Source organism: Lepidochelys kempii, chromosome 1, assembly GCF_965140265.1.
Source record: "Lepidochelys kempii isolate rLepKem1 chromosome 1, rLepKem1.hap2, whole genome shotgun sequence".
Lineage (NCBI taxonomy): Eukaryota > Metazoa > Chordata > Testudines > Cheloniidae > Lepidochelys > Lepidochelys kempii.
This window is the reverse complement of record NC_133256.1, coordinates 340,461,537-340,481,427: the sequence shown is the minus strand read 5'-3', so window position 1 is coordinate 340,481,427 and position 19,891 is coordinate 340,461,537. Positions and strand designations below refer to the sequence as shown.

The following is a 19,891-nucleotide window of genomic DNA, read 5'->3' as shown; positions in this document are numbered from 1 at the left end:
TCAGGCTAATCCCTGACTGGGAGATGGCCAGATACATTCTGATTGCTAGATCCATCTGAGAAATGTTCATTCATTTTGTTCGTGCTCATAGTGCCAATCACTACAGCAGGTAGGCATTTCACTCACAAACATTCAATGCCCAGACATTGCTGGCGGGGTTACAGAGGCAGAAAGAACCCAGCTTGATTTTTTACCCCACGCTAGATTGTCAGGGTCAGCATCTGGTGGGGGCAAGGTGGAAGCTTCTCTTTGGTTTGCAAGCTACGGCAGTTTGAATCACTGAGAATAAATCAGGAACCCCTGTGTCTCAGGGGAAAATGTTCAGAAAGCACCTAAATGACTTGGAAGCCTAAGTCACTTTGGAAAATGGGACTTGTGTGCTTCTGAAAAACATTACTCTTATTCTCATTTATACTGCTAATTTGGCCTTTCCTTCAAGGATCTCAAAGCACTTTTTAAATTTTAATCAACACCTATGTGAGAAATACTGTAGGCCTCATTATAGCTGTTTTACAGATGGGGACAGCCAACCAGAGAGCCTACATGACTTGCTCAAGTTTAGAGAGGGCCAGATTGTCCCCTTTACACTGAGCAGCACCTCATCCCTGAGGTAATCTTACTGGTTTCAATATTGTCACTGGAGGAGTGAGGCAACATGAATAAGGGTGACAATCTAGACCACAAAACTGAGTGAGTATCAGATGTATGAATAAAATCCAGGAATCCTGGGTTCCAGTCCCCTCCTCTGGTCATGACATTGAAAGTGATATCTCACATAGACTTTAATGGCTAGAGAAGACTTTAATAATAATAGAACTGGATGGGTCCAAATTTCCTATTAAATGTTTTAAACCCCTTGCTATGTTGCACAGAACGTCCGGTGCCCACAGAGTCACATTTGGATAGGCCGCTCCAATACTGAGTTTTTCCATGTATCATTTAAATACAGGAATATGCGTGCTGGAACAAAGGGTGTGTCTGCTCAGTTATCCTGTCTCTGGCCTTGATCAATGCCAGATGCTTTGGAGGAAAGCGTAACACCAGAAATGCACTTCACCATACACTACTACCCCAAGGGGAAACGTCCTTCCTCACCTCAGCTAAGCTAAATCAAGGGGACTGACAACCTTTATCATTTTATCCTACCGACAGCGGCTGCAGATGCTTTGCCTTATCCAAAGCCTGATCCAAGGCTCACTGAACTCACTGGGCAACAGCAGCATTCAGGCCCAATCCTCAGGCCTCAGCTTTGATAGGAATAGGACCGAGACTTTTGTTTTATTCCATAGTCACAAGTTTCAGGCCAGATCCTCACATAGTGTAAATCACTGCAGCTCCACAGAATTCCCTGGAGCCATATTGATTTACACCCGCTGAGGATCTGACCCTACCGGGATGTAGATGGTCAGACCTAGTGGTCAGAGCAAGATTCAGGTCAGCAACAGAGACAAAGTCGGGGGTTGAGCCAAGGGTCAGAGCCAGAGGCAGGCATCAAGCCAAGAGGCAGAACCAGAATCAGTAGCCAAGAGCGGGGCATAGGAGCAGGGATCTGGAATAAGGCAGGAGAGCAGGAACCAGGAACAGGACAGGAAGGCATGAATTAGGAACAAAACAGGGCTTAGGAGTCAGGCTAACTGGAAAGGTCCAACGGAGCAGCAGCCAGGGATTCACCTAGTTGTTCAGACAACTTCCTCTGCTTCTTTCTGGCTGAAGTAGTGAGTCTGAGCCAATCAGAAAGGCTGGACATCTCCTCCAAATGGAAGCTTTTGGGGAAGTGCCTCTTGTGAGCAAGGATCCGCCAGCCCGTGCTCCCTGCTGGTACCAGCGAGATGCCAGGAGGCAGCTGTGGTCTGGGGACCCCCAGACCTGGGTTTGAGATCCATGATCCTTCATGCTCCATCCTCGAGCAAGACCATCTCCCACTTGACGTTAGCCTGGAGTTTTTGCTAACATGCAGCGGCTTCCAGGCAAAATCATAGCATCTTATGATCTATGCTGCCCATTTGCAAAAAACAATAGCTCTGAGCAGCCTATGGGGCAATGCTAGACCCCCCCTCCCCCCGCCCCCAGCATTGCACCTGCTCTCTGCTGCTTTGGCAAAAGACCGACCTTTCCTGTGTTCCGAAAGGCAGGATTTCCTGTTTGCTTTGGTCTGCTTGGATGGAAACACAAGTTACTTCAGCAGTTCCCAGGAGCCAGGAACGTCGCATCTGATTCAAAGCCCGATTCAAAGCCCATCCAAGTCATTTGAAAGACTCCCATTGGCTTTAGTGGGCTTTGGATCAGGCCCTAATTTCCCTAATAGGGAGATCAGGCCCTAATAGGATTCAAAGTTTTCTTTCTCTGTTTAGACATGCACGTACGCATATGCTGGCTTAAAGCCACAAAAGCCAGGGACCTCTGAAGGCAGACTGAATAGAATTCCCACCATTATAGCTCCTGAAAATCTTTAATGGTCATTGTTATTATACTGCGTCCCTGCCCTAGCAGGGCTGGAGGCTGCCAAATAGTTAGAGAGTCGAATTGCAGAAAGCAGCTACCTAGCACTGAACTGCAGCCACCTCTGGGATGGAATGTGCCAACCACGCTGCACCACGGTGGCTCAGCGGAGAAGTAAGGAATAATGTTTCTAAATGAAGTGGCACTGAAATATGAAGCACGCTGGCATATGGCCAGGCCACCCGGGTTCAGACCGCTCCCTACCTTGTGAGACATTCCCTATGGTCTTTCATGGTTGTGTAAGGTCCAGGCCTCAGTTTTATGACTCCACCAAAAAAGGTGGCTCCCTCTGCAGCTCAGTACCACCTAATGCAACCTGGGGGCACTGATTTATGGCCACTTCTGAGGGAAGAGTGTCATCTATTGAACAAGTTTCAGTGTTGCAAGTTGCAGTGGGGGAGATTTAGGTTGGATATTAGGAAAAACTTTTTCACTAGGAGGGTGGTGAAACACTGGAAAGCGTTACCTAGGGAGGTGGTGGAATCTCCTTCCTTAGATATTTTTATGGTCAGGCTTGACAAAGCCCTGGCTGGGATGATTTAATTGGGGATTGGTCCTGCTTTGAGCAGCGGGTTGGACTAGATGACCTCCTGAGGTCCCTTCCAACCCTGATATTCTATGATTCTATGATTCTAACAGTCAGCACCATCAGTCTGGGATTTCCCTGGAGATCTTCCATCCCAACCGTGTGTAACCCATGCCTGCTTGGGGTGGCACTCTGTCTCCCTCTAGTGGTGACTAGACCAGCTAAAGCTTGATGAGCCTCCTACACACTTGGCTAAGAGAAAGGTATCTTTTAGCTCAGACAATAGAGGCTCACACATTAGGTCCCAGGTTCGAGCCCGGCTGCCGACGACCAGGGTCTGTCGGCGTTACGCATGTACTAACCGGGCCCAGGCCAGTTCACAAGAAGCGACGCAATCACCACTGTAGGCCACACACTCTATTCACCTATGACTTTCTTGATGCCTCTCTGCTTGCTGTTTTGGAGTGGCAGCACCTCCAGAGAACTGAAGCCCGAGTTCTCTAGGATGTTCACCTCCACGCGTAACCTGCCCACGAGCTGCTGGGGCCGGACGCTGACGGTGTACTCATACTTTCCCAGGTGCCTTTGCAAGAGCTCTTCATAATGCAGCATGAAGATGGCGTGGGTCTTGCGTGGAATAGTGCCAGAGGCTTTGAAAGTCTCAGCTCTGGTCTCCCTGCAAGGGAAATTCAAAGAGACCTTCACAAGCTGTTTTTACATCATGAGCCACACCCTGAAGTTAATGGTTTCCTGAGGGTGTGTCCCTTGTGTCAGCAGCTAGTGTTCCCCATTAAATGAAGATGCAAAGATGGACAACAGAAATACTCAGAGGTAAGTAAACAGCAGGAGGAGAGATTTTAAAAGGCTCTTATTAGTAAGCTTAGCTAGGAGTATGACAGATGATTAAAAAAGGAATGAAGTTCAGAGCAGAGAGAGGGAGAATAAGGGTGGTCCAGTGGTTAGGAAACTAGGCTAGGACTCAGGAGACCCAATGTCAATTCCCTGCTCTGCCACAGACTTCCTATGTGACCTTTGGCAAGTCACTTAGCCTCTCTGTGCCTCATCTGTAAAATGGGAATAACAGCACCGTCTTGCCTCCAAAGGGTGCTGTGAGATGTTCACCTCCAATGGTAGCGGGGGCTGTATTAGACTAGATATATCACAGGCCCTAACACAGGGAAATAAATAGGCCACACAGTAGAAAGAAAGGAAATACCTTTTAATGGTATAAAGAAGAAACATCAGAACTCTGCCCAAAATGGCAGCCATGGTATAAAGAAGAAACATCAGAACTCTGCCCAAAATGGCAGCCAGGGGAAACAATACTCACCCACCATCTGTGGGACTAGAATGTTTATTATTCCTCTCTTTGTCCTCATTTCTGGTTTTCTTTTCTTTCGCAGTGACTTCCCCATGGTAAATCCTGTCTCCAATGATCCTGTAGGGTTAAGAGATGTCAGCCTTATAGATCTACCGCCATGGAGACAAATCCAGACGTGGGGCTCATCCTAGTGCAGTGACAATGCTTGGGCATGTTTTTGTACTGGGCATAGGCTAAAGGGCCAGCTGCTCTGTGGGCATAACTCCACTAAAGCCAACCAGGTATGGCATCAGAGAATCCCACCCAGCAGCTGTCAGCCCGGGGCAGCGGGACTCCAGCTGTCAAAGGCAGCAACAGAAGATGTAAGCGACACAGTGTCTGCATGGACACTGCATTGACCTAACTATATCGATCTAAGCACTATGCCTCTCGCGGAGGTGGAGTTATTAGGTGGGCGTAGCAGGCAAGTTAAATCGGTGGGAGGACATTGTAGTGTAGACGCTTACACAGTTAGGTCAATGTAAGCTGCCTTATGTCGACCTAACTCTGTTGTGTAGACCAGGCCTTACTGCTTCCTCTTCACCGCTATGATTTTTCTATGAAATAAAACTTTTTGTTTATTTTTATCCCCAGCAGGTCTCTGTTGTGCAAACTGCATGGAGTATGTGTGCCACAGTGTAGTGATAACTGGGAGCAGATTTCATTCCTTTGGGGATGACGAACCAGATAGGAAAAGTCCGAGTGCCTGGTAGTTAAGCTCACAGGGAGATGGATTTGTGCGGGGGACTCAAGACCAAAAGGGGTAGCTGAAATCACCCTGCAAGGAGTAACTAAGGTGGTGGAACCCAGGGTTGAGACCTTTATGCTTGTAGGCTGTAGCAGCATATCACTATGGCACCCGCAGTTACCAAGCAGGCAATGATAGAACCCCTAACTCATCTGGGCAGTCCCCAAACGTCAGTTACCATCCCTCTTCTGCAGCTCAACATGTAATTCCAAGTGAATAAAGAACAACAGCAGGGAAAGCAGGGGACAAAGCTATTTACAAGGGATACCCACCTCCAGCATTTTATTCGTGACAACAAATCCTACCTTTGTATCAGTGTATATCAATCTCTGTGTTGCTATCGCTTGCAAACAGACTTTCATCTCATAGACTTATACGACTAAGATCAGAAGGGACCATCATGATCATCTGGTCTGACCTCCTGCACATGGCTGGCCACAGAACCTCACCCACCCACTCCTGTAATAGACCCCTACCTCTAGCTGAGCTACTGAAGTCCTCAAATCATGATTTAAAGGCTTCAAGTTAATTAATGCTTTTATTAAATTAAATTAAATGCTTCAAGCTAATTAAATGCTTCTTACTAGGAATGGGTCTTAGGACATTGGATACCAGTGAATAAATATTCCTTAGAATACCCCATGGGTGGTAATCCAGCAGTGGAACAGGCCTTTTCTCATGCAGCCCACCTGGAAGTACCTGAAGTCTCCCAGTAACACAGGCAGCCTCCGAAGTGCCCCATTAGGCAAAGGTCATTCTGTGGCACCCTGCCTGGTCCCCCTCTTCAAGGCTCTTTAAGAACTCACATTTCAAAAGTGATTCAAACAATCCCCACAAGGGGTCCCATGTAGTTAGCTCTCTGATACAAAACAGGCGCTCTAGGCCCCAAGCAGTTCCGTGTCTTGATCAACCCAAAATAACACAAAACTCAAATTTACACAGTCTTCATCCCTGCTGGCCTTTACAGCCACTGCCCTACTTAGACAGGGTCTGGCCCAGGCCCCCCTGCCTGGACGGCTTTCTCCCACTCTCTCCTGCTTCTTCAGCTTTCTTTTTTCCCCTGCTGACTCCGAACACTGCAGAAGCCTTCTTGCAGCGGGCAGTACCTACAAACCCCAGAACACTTTCCTGGGCTTCCTCCCTTTACTGCAACTTCCCGCTCTTTTTTTTTTTTTTTTTAATCCTGGGAGCACCTGACAAGTGTGGCTCATCCTGTCTCTAGGGCTGGCTTAGCCACAAGCTCTCCAGCCATGGGGCAAACCACCCTGTTAAACTCTCCAAGAAAGCCTGTTCTCCTGAGATTTCCAGTCACTCTGGCAGGCTCCAGAGGTGAGGTTCTAATTCGGGGATGCTTGTCAGACCTACCAGCAGGCCTTCAGTATGAGGGAATCAAATACATTAGTGGGGCCCTGCTCTTCTGGGGTATCGGCATCCCTCCAATGCTGTTGGACTCATGGCCCAGCCTGTGCCTAGCAGGGCCAGAGGAGGGGGAGCAAAAGTCACCACACACCCTCTCATCCCGCAGCAAGACAAGAAGGGGCGGAAACTCATGGAGAAACAAAAGCACCACGTACATGGTGAAGTTGGAGATAAAGGCTGCAGCTGGGATCTGCATCTCAAAGGTGCCTTCCTTGGCCTCAGACCCGCTGTTCACCATGGTGCACGAAACGGTGGTGAAGGCATAGCGGGAAATGATTGTGGATTTGACTGTGAATTCAGCCATCCGCGGCCTGGTCTCCTGTAGGAATTGAACAGTTTCTCATTACCGTCTATTTTAAAAGCCAAACAACCCACCCCTGTGGCATTTCTTTGCGGCACACAAGGATTTAATATGAGGTGAAAACAAACAGCCTCATAAAAGTTTGTAAGATGAAGAGTGTTAGAGCCCCTTTGTGAACACTAGGCATGGTGGGGTTTTTCATCAAGGCTTTGGATCAGTGGGGAAAGGTTACACAAAGGGCACAGTACCTCCCTATGCCCTGTCAAGGGCACAATCCACATTCATTCTGCCCAGTGCCAGCGTGAGGCCTCTACACAGAGCGAGCCGAGACATATGCTATGAAAAGTACTTCGGAAATCTGGACACATCCTAGATCATGGGTTCTCAACATGGGGGTCAGGAATGGGTTTCTGAGGATTATAACCACCTTCTCTTTCTTTACGGCCAGATAGGAGGAGATTCCCAAAACTTTGTCCAGGCGGGACATGGGGTCATGGGCTGGGAAAGATTGAGAACCGCAGTCCTAGACAAATCTCCTTGTTAGCTTGTGGAAATTTTATGTAAGGCCTCCTCAGTAGCCATTACACTATGCTGCCAAATTCTCACTGGAGCCAAGTAAGGATGCATGCAACCAAGTCTTAAAATGTATACGGCCAGATCCTCAGCAGGTGTGAACCAAGCGTAGCTAAACTGAATTCAGTGGAGTTAGGCAGATTTACTTGAGTCGGGGATTTGCTCTATAGCTCTCAAATGATAGATGGAACAGCCTTAATAGAAAACATGCACACGGCTGAGGCTCATCTAGCAAAATGTCCTTTTTAGAACACTCTGGACCCCATCCAGCTTGGATGAAACAGGAATTGGAGCAGTCGAGAGCTGATTGCCAAATTATGCATCTTGGGAATGTACTTTTATGCGCAAGTCCTCGGACGAAGTGCTTCTCAGGGCTAATACGCACTTGGACAGCAGTATCCCCATAAATCCAAGACGTTTTATATTTGGAAGACTTAAGCTTAATGTAACTACTCTAAGTAACGAACGAGAAAAATTTCTGCATCATGTTGGCTTGATCAGTAAAAGGCTGATCCTTCAACATTGGAAGGCTGCCAAAGAGATAACGCTATCACATAAATAAACCCACAGATGCACCTGAGTGGACTAGCAAATGTAGGTCCCTTTTCTGCCATTCTTCCGATGAGCAATACCTTTCTGTGATCATGGTCTCATTGAAATGAAAAGGCCTATTCTCAGAGCAAAAGACTGCTCCATATGAGAAGGGGGGAAGTGCAGGTGTCAGAAACAGGCACTCCATTTTGGGCTGACTTTGGAACACTCCAGACTTGATCATTATAAAGGAAGGGAGCACCTGCAAGAATCCAGGTCTGGCAAAGTTCTGATTTACTCTGCATCCATGTAACCCCTTGCTTAGCAGTGGCTCAGGGCATCTGCATTAAGTGTTGCACTGGTGTAAATGCATGGAAGTAGTTACATCAATGTGAATTTGCCTAATATAGACGGGGCCTTAGAATCTCATTCCCCTAAAGTGCCAGGTGAGGGAAATTCTGATCTGGAGTTTTGGTTCAGGCCCATTTCTAAATTCAACTAGTTCTCTGTGGGTCCTTTCATTCGATGTTCTGCATGGGCGGCGGGTATAATAGGCCAGGGGAGGCTCAGCCTCCCCTGGAGTGCTGCCTCCAAAATGGCGTCCAGGCCGTAGCCCCGCATACACCACGCCCCGGAGCCCTGCTCCCATGCTTCTCCCATGGCCCTGCCCTCACTCTGCCATGCTTTGCTTCTTCCCCTGTGGACCCCCGCCACCCACCTCTCATGCTTCTCCCCAGTGACGCCCCCCCACCCGGCTCTCGTGCTTGTCCACTATTTCCCATGTGACCCCCTCTTCCCCCGCCCGCTGCTCGCACCTCTTCACCTCCTGAGAGGTAGAGAGTCATGCGCGGCAGGGGGCCCCTAGAGGGAGGGGGCAGAGAGGCATGCGTAGCCAGCAGGGGGACCCCTTTGGGGGAGGGAGCAGAGAGGCACGAGCAGCAGGTGGGGGGGCCCTCGCGGGAGGGGGCCGAGTGGGGGCTGGGGCCGGGGCAGAGTGGGGCGGGAGTGTGGGCGGGGCCTGTGGGGGAGGAGGCCAAATGAGGGCAGAGCAGGGGGCGGGCCTCAGGGCAGAGCGGGGGTGGGGCCACAACGCTTAGGCCGAGCCTCCCCAAATGCGGGAGTCACGCGCCACCCATGATGTTCTGAATATTTAACTGGCTATTATTGGGGTGGCAAGTGACTCCAATAAGGAATCGGATGGCCAATCAGAAGCGGAAGTAAAGAGTAGAGGGGGGAACTGTTATAATTTAGAGCCACACAAGGTGCAACATCTTCTTTAGTTTCGAACCTCCTGGGCTCGCACTGCCGTCCTGACTTTCTCTTTGAAGGTCAGCTTCAAAACCTTCCCCAAACGCAGCAGCAAAACTGAGACAAAACCACTGAGTTTCACCTGGATTCATCTGAAGCCTCAAATGCCTTCGAACGCTATTGAGGGCAGGGGGGCTACCGCTTATAACTTGGAACAGCTGCAGGTCTCAGGTCAACCACAAAGGGAAACCTGCATTCAAGGTTTTCCCCCTTTGGATGGTAGAGGTCCCTGCTGTAGGGTTGCCAACCCTCCAGGATTGTCCTGGCGTCTCCAGGAATTAAAGATTAATCTTTAATTAAAGATTATGTCAAGGCATGAAACCTCCAGGAATACGTGTAACCAAAATCGGCAACCCCTATCCTGCTGAACAGACGGTCGGAGAGACAGACACAGACACACAGCTCTCTCCCTCCAGCTGGAGAGGAGAAACTGCTGACTCATCCACCCAGACCTGCAAGCAGCATGTTGCTCTTTGTGTGAACAGTAGCGGAGAGGTGCTGAGGTAGTTTCAAACCAGGTGGCTAGGCTCTGGGCTGGCGTTCAGCCCAAGTTCCTGTCTGAAAATCTTCTGTATTCCCTAGAGTTCTTGCACAACTTCTTACTGCATGAAATTCTGACCTATAGCTGTGTCCATGTGCACTCCCTGTTTTGTTTTCTACACTCCTTGTTATTAAAGCCCCTTAGGAAGATGAGGAGAGACATTCAGGAAACCATTCCTTTTCAAAAACAAACACGGGTGCACTCAGAGGGAGCGGATGAGAGTGCTGCTATTTCGCAGGGTGAGGCGCTGTTTTTTCAAGGCGTTTCTCTGTCATGAGAGAAAAGATTTTCTTGCCAAACAGAAAGAACGAGGAGTACTTGTGGCACCTTAGAGACTAACAAATTTATTTGGACATAAGCTTCGTGGGCTAAAGCCCACTTCATCAGATGCATGCAGTGGAAAATACATGCATCTGATGAAGTGGGCTGTAGCCCACGAAAGCTTATGCTCAAATAAATTTGTTCGTCTCTAAGGTGCCACAAGTACTCCTCGTTCTTTCTGCTGATACAGACTAACACGGCTGCCCCTCTGAAACTTGCCAAACAGAGGATTTTATTCCTGCTTACCTCAAGTGCTGGGAAGTATGAAGAGAGCCGTAAATATACGCCTGCGTTTTCACTGGCGGTGGTTGCTTGGATCAAAACAACTTGACCTAGTGTCTAATTCTTATTAAAAGTAAGAAACAAGACTGGGTCATTCCAGGGATACAGACCCATTCCCCTCTATGCTGCTGGTTCAAACCTGGCTGAGGATCATAGTGATTGACAGCTGTTGCTGTCTGATGGCTAGCCTACAGTATGTGAGACGTGTTACTCCCAGGCTCAGTGGATAAGTGGCCACATCGCCGCCACCACCACCATATTTACCAATGATTGACTATCTGGCTGGATGGCACAGCAGAGAGGCTGGATCCCAGCTGGACTCAGACTAAGCAATGTTCATCCTTGTTTCTACAGATACAGGCAGAAGAAGATTGAGGGGCAGTGTTGGGACATGCTTCAATTGCCACTACTCATGTGATACCTGCTGTGTGGATAAATGACAGGAATTTACAGGATACATACCAGCCTCTGCAGAAATCGACTCTGTCTTGGGACTCTGCGCGCCACCTGCAAAGGGTTAAGTAAATATTGTAACTCGTGCCTTGCCCCTTTCAAGTTCACGAAAGGAAGATTTGTCAGTTGTTTAAAAAAAATGCAGTGGAGTTGATCCAGACATTGGTTAGTGCAATTGTTTTCACGCAGCCGGGGTTAAGCGACCCTTTTGTTAAGATTAAACTTAAAAAAAAAATTACAACAGACCCACAGATCAAAGCTGTGGAATGGAATTTGGTTTTCCCAGGCAAGGTGTCGCCGAGTGCTTTTCAAAGCAGCATGTTACATGCGGAGGGTGCGGGGGTGGAGGGACTGTGTACTGAAACACAAGGGCCATGGGTAATTATGTGCTTATTATTGTACCCAGATCATAGCTGGGGAAACTGAGGCACGGAGCAGTTATTTGACTAGCCTAAAGCCACATAGAGTGTTAGGTTCTCAGCTGGCATAGCACCATCAGTTTGAATGGAGCTATGTTGATTTACATCACCTGAAAACCCGCTCTCTGGCTAAGTTTTATCAACATTAACACCTGTCACTGGGAAGCTATCGTTGCCTAGTAAGCGATGGAGCAAGGCTTTTTAAAACCAGCCATCAGGCTGATTGTGAAACAAAGTGCCAGCCGCAGCTCCAACACAATCACATCCATTGTATCAGTCTCCACCAGCTGCAACAGCTTCGCTGGCTCGGCTGTATGCTGTGTAAGTCCCAAATTAGAATCTACAGGGGAGAAAAAAATCCATAAAAATACACCCTTCACTAGCAAAGTGGCAGTCCCTCTCCATTGGTTTAAGGATAGCAGTGCAGATGTGGTGTCTCGATGTCTTCAAAGCCAGTCCCAAAATCACTTAGTACCAGGATAGCCTTAATGCAAAGAAATCACTCTGTTTATTAAAATGCTGGTGAAACTCCAGACAGAAAGGAGAGCAATGACACTTTTTATCCTTGATATTTGACACTAACATAACAGATTTTCTTGCCAAAGAGAAAAAATTTACTTCTGTTTACATCAACTGTTGGAAAGCTAAAAAGAGCACAGAGGAGAAGTGAAACAGTCTCCAGTGTTAGACCTTTTACTCTTTTCTCATCCATTGCTTTGACCAACATCTTGCTAAATGGTAGTATACGGGAAAGCGGGGCACTCAGGAGACTTAAGTCAAAAAGAAAGTTTTGGAAGGGATATAAACCCTCATGCTTCAGGGCATAAGACCACCTCTATCTGATGTGGGTCAGGAAGAAACTTTCCATGTATGCAAGTTATCCCATAACTTCCTACTGCGGGATTTCTAGCCCTTACCTCTGAGGTATCTGGTACTAATCACATTCAAAAACAGGATATTGGACTAGATGGACCATTGTTCTCATACAGCAGAGCAATCCTTATGTTCCTATCGATAGTCAGATAAAATCTTCTATCTCTGAAGAGTTGGTTCAAATCCAACACATCCTAGTAGTGGCCCAAAGCTGCTATCATCTAATAACCTTTGAGATGCACACTTGGAATGAGTCTAGTGGTATTATTCCAGCACCCAGTGAACAGTTGTCCCATACCAGAAAAATCATCACTGAGGCAATAGATACGAACTGATAGCCTTGCCGGCAATCTTAGTAGAAGGGCCAAGCACTGAATGGGCTGGGGAGACTAAACTATCACTAAGAGATCTATCAAGAGATAGCCCCTCCAGATCAGAGATGAGTGACATCAGCAGGAGAAGCACACATTGCTGCTTGGCAGGCTGAACCTATTCTGTAGGTACAGAGAGGAATTCAGTCTCAGCCAAAATTCCTGTGATTTTATGGAAGTGGCGAGATGCTGTTTGGGGGCGAAATTCCGCCCAGTGCAGCAGGCTAATAACACACAGCCAATCATGGGCAGCAAGTGAAGCTTCTTCTTGGGAAGGCTAGCTCTCTGCCCCACCTCTTCCGGCCGAGGCCACACCCCACTCGCTGCTCTCAGCCCCGCCCCCATGGCCCTGGCTGGGGCAGGGAGTGGGGTGCTGAGAGCTCAGTCAGGCCCACGGAGGCGGGCTGAGAGTTCAGCCCCAGCCAGGGTCCAGCTCTCAGCCCCAGCGGGACCATGGCACCACCCCATGGCCACCACCCCACCTATGGCCCCACCCCATTCCTCCCCTTCCACCCACAGCCCCGCCCCATTCCACCCATGGCCCCACCCCTGTTCTGTCCCCACTCCGCCTCTTCCCTCCAAGGCCACATCCCCGCTAGCTCCTTTCTGAGGCCGTGGCAGGGGAGAGATTTTTCCAGGGGCCCCAAATTGGCCAGGGCCCCTGGGCACAGGCCCCATGGGCCCGTACAGTAATCTGCCACTGCCTCCCCTCATCCCTGCCACAGTGGCACAATGTTTGGGGAGGCTTAGCCTCCCCCAGCCTCCATTACATGCCACCTATGCAGCCAAAACATCCTGCCTCAAGTCAGAAAAATCTAAGTCATGCAGCACTTGGGTGACTTTGTCCCTATTTATCTGCTGTGAAAGTAAATCAGAACTACCCAGAATAACAGAGACAACATAACCGGGAAAGCAGCTGAATAGTTAGAAGCCAGCCTGCCTCTTTGATCTACTGTAGTAACTATAGAGTCCCTTCCTCCTTTCTTAGAGCATCCTGTGTTTATGTCATGGTCATGCCCGCTATTTCTTTCACTTCCTCTTCATGTGCTGGGGAACAAGAGGTAGTTTTGAACCAGACAAAAACCTTTCTCGTGACAGAAATCAATCCAGGGATGTCAAAATTGTCAGATTTGTCCTACCAGATCAGACCAGCTGCTCCGGTGTTCTGCCTTTAAGCAGTGGTCCCTTCACAGAAGGAGGGTCACAGAGCATGTTGTGCGAGAAATGAGGGCTGGGATATCCTCCAGCCCCCAACGCTCCTGCAGTCATTAGTTTACTCTCTGAAACATGAGATTTGATTACCCTTTTCTTAAGTGACATTATTCCAAATGGTCACAAAAGTCTATTTCTCCCCAGGACTGAAAATAGCCCTGAAGCTGGGAAATGATTAACTTTACCCACCCGGACTATGTCCCTGTTTGCTTCACTTCAGAGACATAGGAATTTTTAAAATTCATCTTCCGATCTGGATCTGTGGATAAAATCCACATTAGTTAGGAAGGCCGTGAACTTGCCAAGATCTGTGCATGTGCTTAACTATCCCCAGGAGAGTGACCCTGATGGGCCACTCACGAGTGCACAGTTCAGCACGTGTTTTAAGAGTTTGCCAGATTAGGACTTTAGGGATTAATTGCTGGAGGGGGTGGGGGAGGTGGCTGCAGGAGGGCAAAGGGAAGAAAAGTGGACCCAGGGGAACATCTACCCCCACCCCCTTAAACTGGCTTCAAAGTTCAGTAACTCCCTAGCAGGGAATGCAGCTTTCCCCTACTCAGTGTTTTCAGTGGTTTGCATCGTCATTCACTAAATAGAAGCACGATACAATATTCAGCCTGACCCACCACTCTAGACTTTTGCATGGCTTCTCATCTCTCCTTTGGGGCATTTCACAAACAAATCACAGTTGCTAATGGGACTTTTCAGAGGTAAGTTTCTCTATGCGGCCATGGTACTTTTCTGGCCCGCCATTACAGTAGTACCTCACAGCCTTTAATGTATTGATCCTCACTACACCCCTGTGAGGTAGGGAAGTGCTATTATTCCCATTTTACAGAGGCTAAGTGACTTGCCCAGGGCCACACTGGAAGTCTGTAAGGGAACAAGGGATTAAAGCCAGGGAACCTAACCCTGGACCATCCTTCCTCCCACCTGCAACTGTCCCTCACAAGTCATGGAAAAATTTCCCCCACAAAAAGAAAAGTAACTATAGGCCACCCCATAACCCAGTGGCATAATCCTTTCTCGCCCCTATATTGCCTCTTTCATCACAAAGGGTTATAAAGCACTTTATCAGCTGAAATACTAACAGTGCATGGGGATCCCTTCGTCTAGCATGGGTCAGAAAAGCAACGACTCCGCGGCAAGCAGCAACGCTGCACAAGAGTTTCCGGGAAAAAAAGCTGCATCCAACGTTCAGACTGTCAGAATTACTCAACTTGGAATTTGGCCAGGACACTGGGGTTAACTCCCTTATTCTTGCAAACTGTGCCGTCGGATCTTTAATTAGCACAGCCGGCCAGAACCTCAGCTTTATCTCCTTCATCCAGGGGCAGATGATACACCAGCAGCACAGTGCCCTCTACCACCATGTTCATTACTGGCTCAGTGTCAGTAATGAACTTCCCCCAGCACCGACTTCCCCCGTAAATTCTCCAAGCCAGTAACTAACCTTCGCCAGAGCTCACTACCTTGGAGATCTGACCGTGGGGTGAGATAGGTCCAATATATGTGTGTGCGACATGCTCCAGTCTCACAAGGAATACGCCTGAGGCTTTAGGAGACAAGTGTTTGAGGTAATGAGAAGCGGTAAAGGTGACTTGCATTGGGGATTTAAGGCAATTGGGAGCTAAGACACAAACACACACCCTGTAGTTTTGCGTGAACTAACGACATCAACTCTAACATAAAAGGAAGGGGAAACTGCATAAATATTTGTTACTAGTGGTGTCTTACTCTCCATTTCTTATGGTTTTACACAGTGCCATATACACATATGGCAGTAATATAAACCACAGTTAATCTGGGGATGGGAACATTAATGAACATAGCTGGGTTAATCTACCACACAATTATTTGCCTGTGGAACTATATGATGCTCCTGAGTGTGAACAAGAGAACCAGATCCCAGCCACACAGTTCTGTCAATCCATCTTTAGATCAATAACAAAACAGGCAGGACAAATTAGAGACAGGAGGGCAGGAAGGTTAGAAAACACCCAGGGAATTCCGAGGGAAACAGAATTTCAACACAGAAATCACATACCTTTCTTTGTTTGTTATAACAAATGGGAGAGAAGTTAGGAAAATCTTTCTTATAGTCAGCATCTGCCTTGTAACCTGGGTCTTCTGGCAAAGGTGCTGGAAGCTGCTCTCACCTGATTGCCCTTGGTGAACACAGATACACAGGACTCCTAGGAGGATTTCTTTAAATTAAACCTTCAGGCAACTCATTTGGTATGACTCAGATACACAACCCTGGATGTTACAAAATAATCATCGCTTTAAAACTTACATGGTTGGGAAAGTTAGAATCCACCATCAACCTCTCTTCCAGATACCTAGCTAGGAGCTCCGAGTCCTGCTGCCCAGAGGTGAGTGAGACTCCCCAGCAGAGCCACAGCAGAAAAATCATGGTTAAAGGGGCAGCCAGGGGATCCCCCCCCCCCCCCGACCCCAGATGGAAGAAAAGCCCTCTCAGTGTTGGGGCTGCTTCTTGCAGCAGGCTGGGATGAAGAGTCTGCAGGAGAAGCTGACGGGAGTCTCTCTCCTCTGCCTCCCCTCCTCCTCCCCATCTCTGGACCAGCCCCTTTTCCAGGCTCGCAGCCAGGGCTGGGAATTCCTTGCTATCGCTTTACCAAAGAGTAAAAGAAGTGCCTGAAGCCCTGGGTCTGACTCCGTATGCCACACACTGGTGAGTTCCCCAATCCCCAGCCCAGGTCATACCCTGGTAGCTCCAGGCTCTTCTCCAACACTGCCACCCAGGAGATGGTCTGAGCAGTCAGAAGTGCTGCACCTCACCCTACTCCAGTTACTCCAGTCCCCCCCCCAGGGAACATGATAGGTATGTAGGAGCTACTGTTCTCCCATCACCTCCCAGGGCTGCTGGACATCTGCCACAGGAGGCCTTCCAGTGGCTCTGCACTGGGCTCTGGCCAGAATCTGCCCTGGTCCGCAGAACATGCATCGAGCCCCTGGAACCGCCTCATTCCCTGTCAGCACCTGCACTGAGAAATTCTAGACTCCTCTCCCCGAGCCCTGGCCAACAACAAGAGCCCTGCTGTCCCCTGCCAGCTATTCTGAATCTTCCCCAGTGACAAGAGCCCTGCTCCCCCTTCCATCTTCCAACCTCCCGACTCTTCTCCTGTGCCAGTGGCAAACAGCCCCTCCCCGTCCCATCCTGTCCAAAATCATGTTGCTTTAAAACCCCAGTTGATCTCAGCCTCAGCAGAGCCCGAGCCCTGCGGGAGCAAGGGCTGTGAGCAGACACACCTCTCCGCTGTCTGAAACATTCTGTGCTCAGTCAGGGGTGCCAGCTGGCTAGGACGGGGCATTATTCCCTTCCACCAGATTTTCAAACCTTCAGCCCTAGAGTTTATTTAGCCCAGGAGTTATCACCTTGGGGGAAGATTTATTTATATTCCAGTAGCACTTACAGATCCCAGATGCGATGTAGGCCCCTGCTGCGCTGAGAGCTGGACACGTATATACACATAGTAAGAGACAGCGCATGCCCCAAAGATCTTACAACCAAAATAGACAAGCAGTGGGAGAAAGGAAGCGTTACTGTCCCCATTTTATAGATGGGGAATGGAGGCAGAGAGATTAAGTGGCTTGCCCAAGGTCACATAGGAAGCTCGTGGCACCGGTGGGAATTAAACCCAGCTATTCAGAGGCCTACTCCAGTGCTTTAATGACAAGGCCATCCTTCCTGCTAAGGGACTGCCCTCGAGTGGTTTCAGTCAGCACATAACTGCAGTGTAACAGCGCCCTGTTGCATCCACAAGATGAGAGGGATTGATTGACCTGCGCTATATATAGGATTTTCTGTGCATCCAGGAAAACTGCCGTGGACATCTATGGGAACTGCCATCACTCAACACCTCCATAAAATCAGATCACAATCACTCAAGTGACCTAAGAAAACTCTCCCGAGTACAGAGCGGACCTGAGCAGGATGCAGAGACATTATATGGCAGCATGTGGAATAGCTGGTGCATCTTCAGGAAAAACCTACAAGACCTTTGTGCCTACCTTTTTATCTGTGTACACACATGGCCCTTGTCACTTAGTACCTGAGCATCTCGCAGCCATTACGGGCGGTATCCTCACAACGCCCCTGTGAGATAGGAAAGTATTATCCTCATTTCACAGACAGGGAACTGAGGCACAAGGTAGATTAAGCTACAGGGAGTCTGTGGGTGAGCTGCAAATTAAACCGACAGCTCCTGAGTCGGTCCAGCAACTAGACCTCCCTTCTGACCCCTGCCAGTGACAGGAATGGTGGGTGCATTGTGCATCGAAGTCTGGGGAGGTGCCGTCCATCTCCCGCCATCCCTGCACCAGGCTCTGCAGTGCCGGGCTAAACTCAGCCCTAGTTGAGTCTACACTGGGGTAGCTCCCACACCGGGAAGGCCAAAAAAGAAGGTGTAAGTTGTGCCTGAGAGGCCTGATGCTGAACTCGCTTACATCAGTGTAAATGAGGAGTAACGCCACAAAAGTCAAATGAGGTACACTGGTGTAAGAGCAGTGTGCGTGAGATCCAAATCAGGCCCTGTTAGCCCCCCGCACACATAGTGCCCCACTGCACTGGTTTCACACCTCTGTGTCTTTCTTGACTTTGTTGTTATTTTTATGTATTTGTCTTGTGGTAGCACCTTGGAGCCCTTGTCACGGACCGGGACCCACTGGGCTAGGCACTGTACAACACAGAACAAAAAGAGGGTTACTATTTAAGTATAAGACAAGAGACAATAGGTGTGGGAGCACGGGGAAGCAATGAGACAGTGCTGTCAGCATGACAGAAGTGGTCTCAGCACGCCAGATGCATAACCACCGTCAAGCTACTTGCAGGCCTCACAGCAAAGGAAAGTTTGAAGGTGGCCAACTTTGTTTCCAGAGAGCTCCTCCCAAGCCTGAGAGGCAGCCTGGGAGAAAGCACAATGGTGTGTCACTGGATTTACTCTTGATTTACAGCTGGGTAAAGGAGCAGAGGATCAGGCCAAAGGGTGGATGGCTGGGGGAGCGTAACCAACAGACTGAAGACAATAAGCCAGAAAGAATATAGCTATGTCTAATGTGATTAGGTCTGTATTCATGTCCTCAGCTAAGGCACCCAAGGCTGTCACTAAATGACACCAATATCTGCTGTTCAAGCTCAAAGTGGGGCTGATGTTCGAACGCGAGGCAGGGGATCATAGCTGAGTACATTTCCCTCCGCCCTCTAACATGCTGTTCTCTTTCTAGGGGCCAACGTGCTTGGCATCCAGCTTGGGATGTCATCCAAGGTGGAGATAAGCAATTATTCGTGCTTACCTACTCACATTAGACAGGTTGGGTGCTGTCTTCCGTTACAGGACCCGTGGCAAAATCAGTAGGAGTTCTGTGGGTGGGGGCTTGCTGCACTACATTGCATGGCATGTCCGTGGCCAGTATGAACAGAAATGTTCTGCAAAGGCATGACCTGACAACTAAGCCTCTGCGCTCCCTGATCCAGGAGGGATCGCATTATTTCAATGAAACTGTCTGTGTTTACATACAGACACACACACTGAGCCATACTCCGCCTTCAGTTACACAGGCAGGCAAACCCACAGGCCGAACGGGGGGCCCTGATTTTCACTCTGCTGGCTAAATAAATGTTGGGGCGGGCAGTCTATGGTAAGTAATGCCTTGGATTATTTAGACAGCACTTTTCATGCACAAGAACCCCAAAGTGCATTGCAGCCTGTGAATCCCAAACAGTCTCCAATGCGGTTAGTAGAACCTGCATATGCAGACAAAGGACAGCATATCATTCATGCACACGTATAAAGAGAGGAAGAATGGCAGTGGTTAAGTGATTACCTGGAACTCCAGCGATCTGGATTAGCCCCTGCTTTACTACAGCCTTCCTCTTTGTGATTAAGGGTTTGTCTACACTGCCAGCACAGTATGTGAGTGCAGCTCATGTAGACATACTCCTACTGGTTTTAATCTAGCTAGCTCAGGTACTGGAATGGTGAAGCAACCCCTGCACTGGGGTCAGCATGAGCTAGCTGCATGAGTCATTTTCCAGGGCTCCAGCTGGGTTTGTATAGTCCGGGCTGCTATGGTTTCACTACTCCATTATGCAAGCTAACTAGATCAAAGTGAACTCAGGCATATCCATCTG

The 19,891-nt window shown here is 48.8% G+C and overlaps 1 protein-coding gene across 2 annotated transcripts in view; it reads right to left on the bottom strand.

Annotated features, from left to right (window-relative positions):
* ITIH5 (inter-alpha-trypsin inhibitor heavy chain 5) overlaps nt 1–16,267 on the bottom strand; it is a 58,959-nt gene extending 42,692 nt beyond the window's left edge. The window contains exons 1-5 of one of the 2 annotated variants that reach the window (XM_073328826.1): nt 16,034–16,267; nt 10,872–10,916; nt 6,708–6,871; nt 4,356–4,463; nt 3,451–3,701 (exon numbers count right to left, since the gene is read on the bottom strand). In XM_073328826.1, coding sequence (XP_073184927.1) covers nt 3,451–3,701; nt 4,356–4,463; nt 6,708–6,871; nt 10,872–10,916; nt 16,034–16,153 — 688 coding nt within the window. In that variant the 5' untranslated portion in view covers nt 16,154–16,267. Of the gene's footprint in view, nt 1–3,450; nt 3,702–4,355; nt 4,464–6,707; nt 6,872–10,871; nt 10,917–13,664; nt 13,836–16,033 lie in introns of those variants that run through there. The other variant, XM_073328827.1, reaches the window with a different exon arrangement.
* Nucleotides 16,268–19,891: the final 3,624 nt, after the last annotated feature.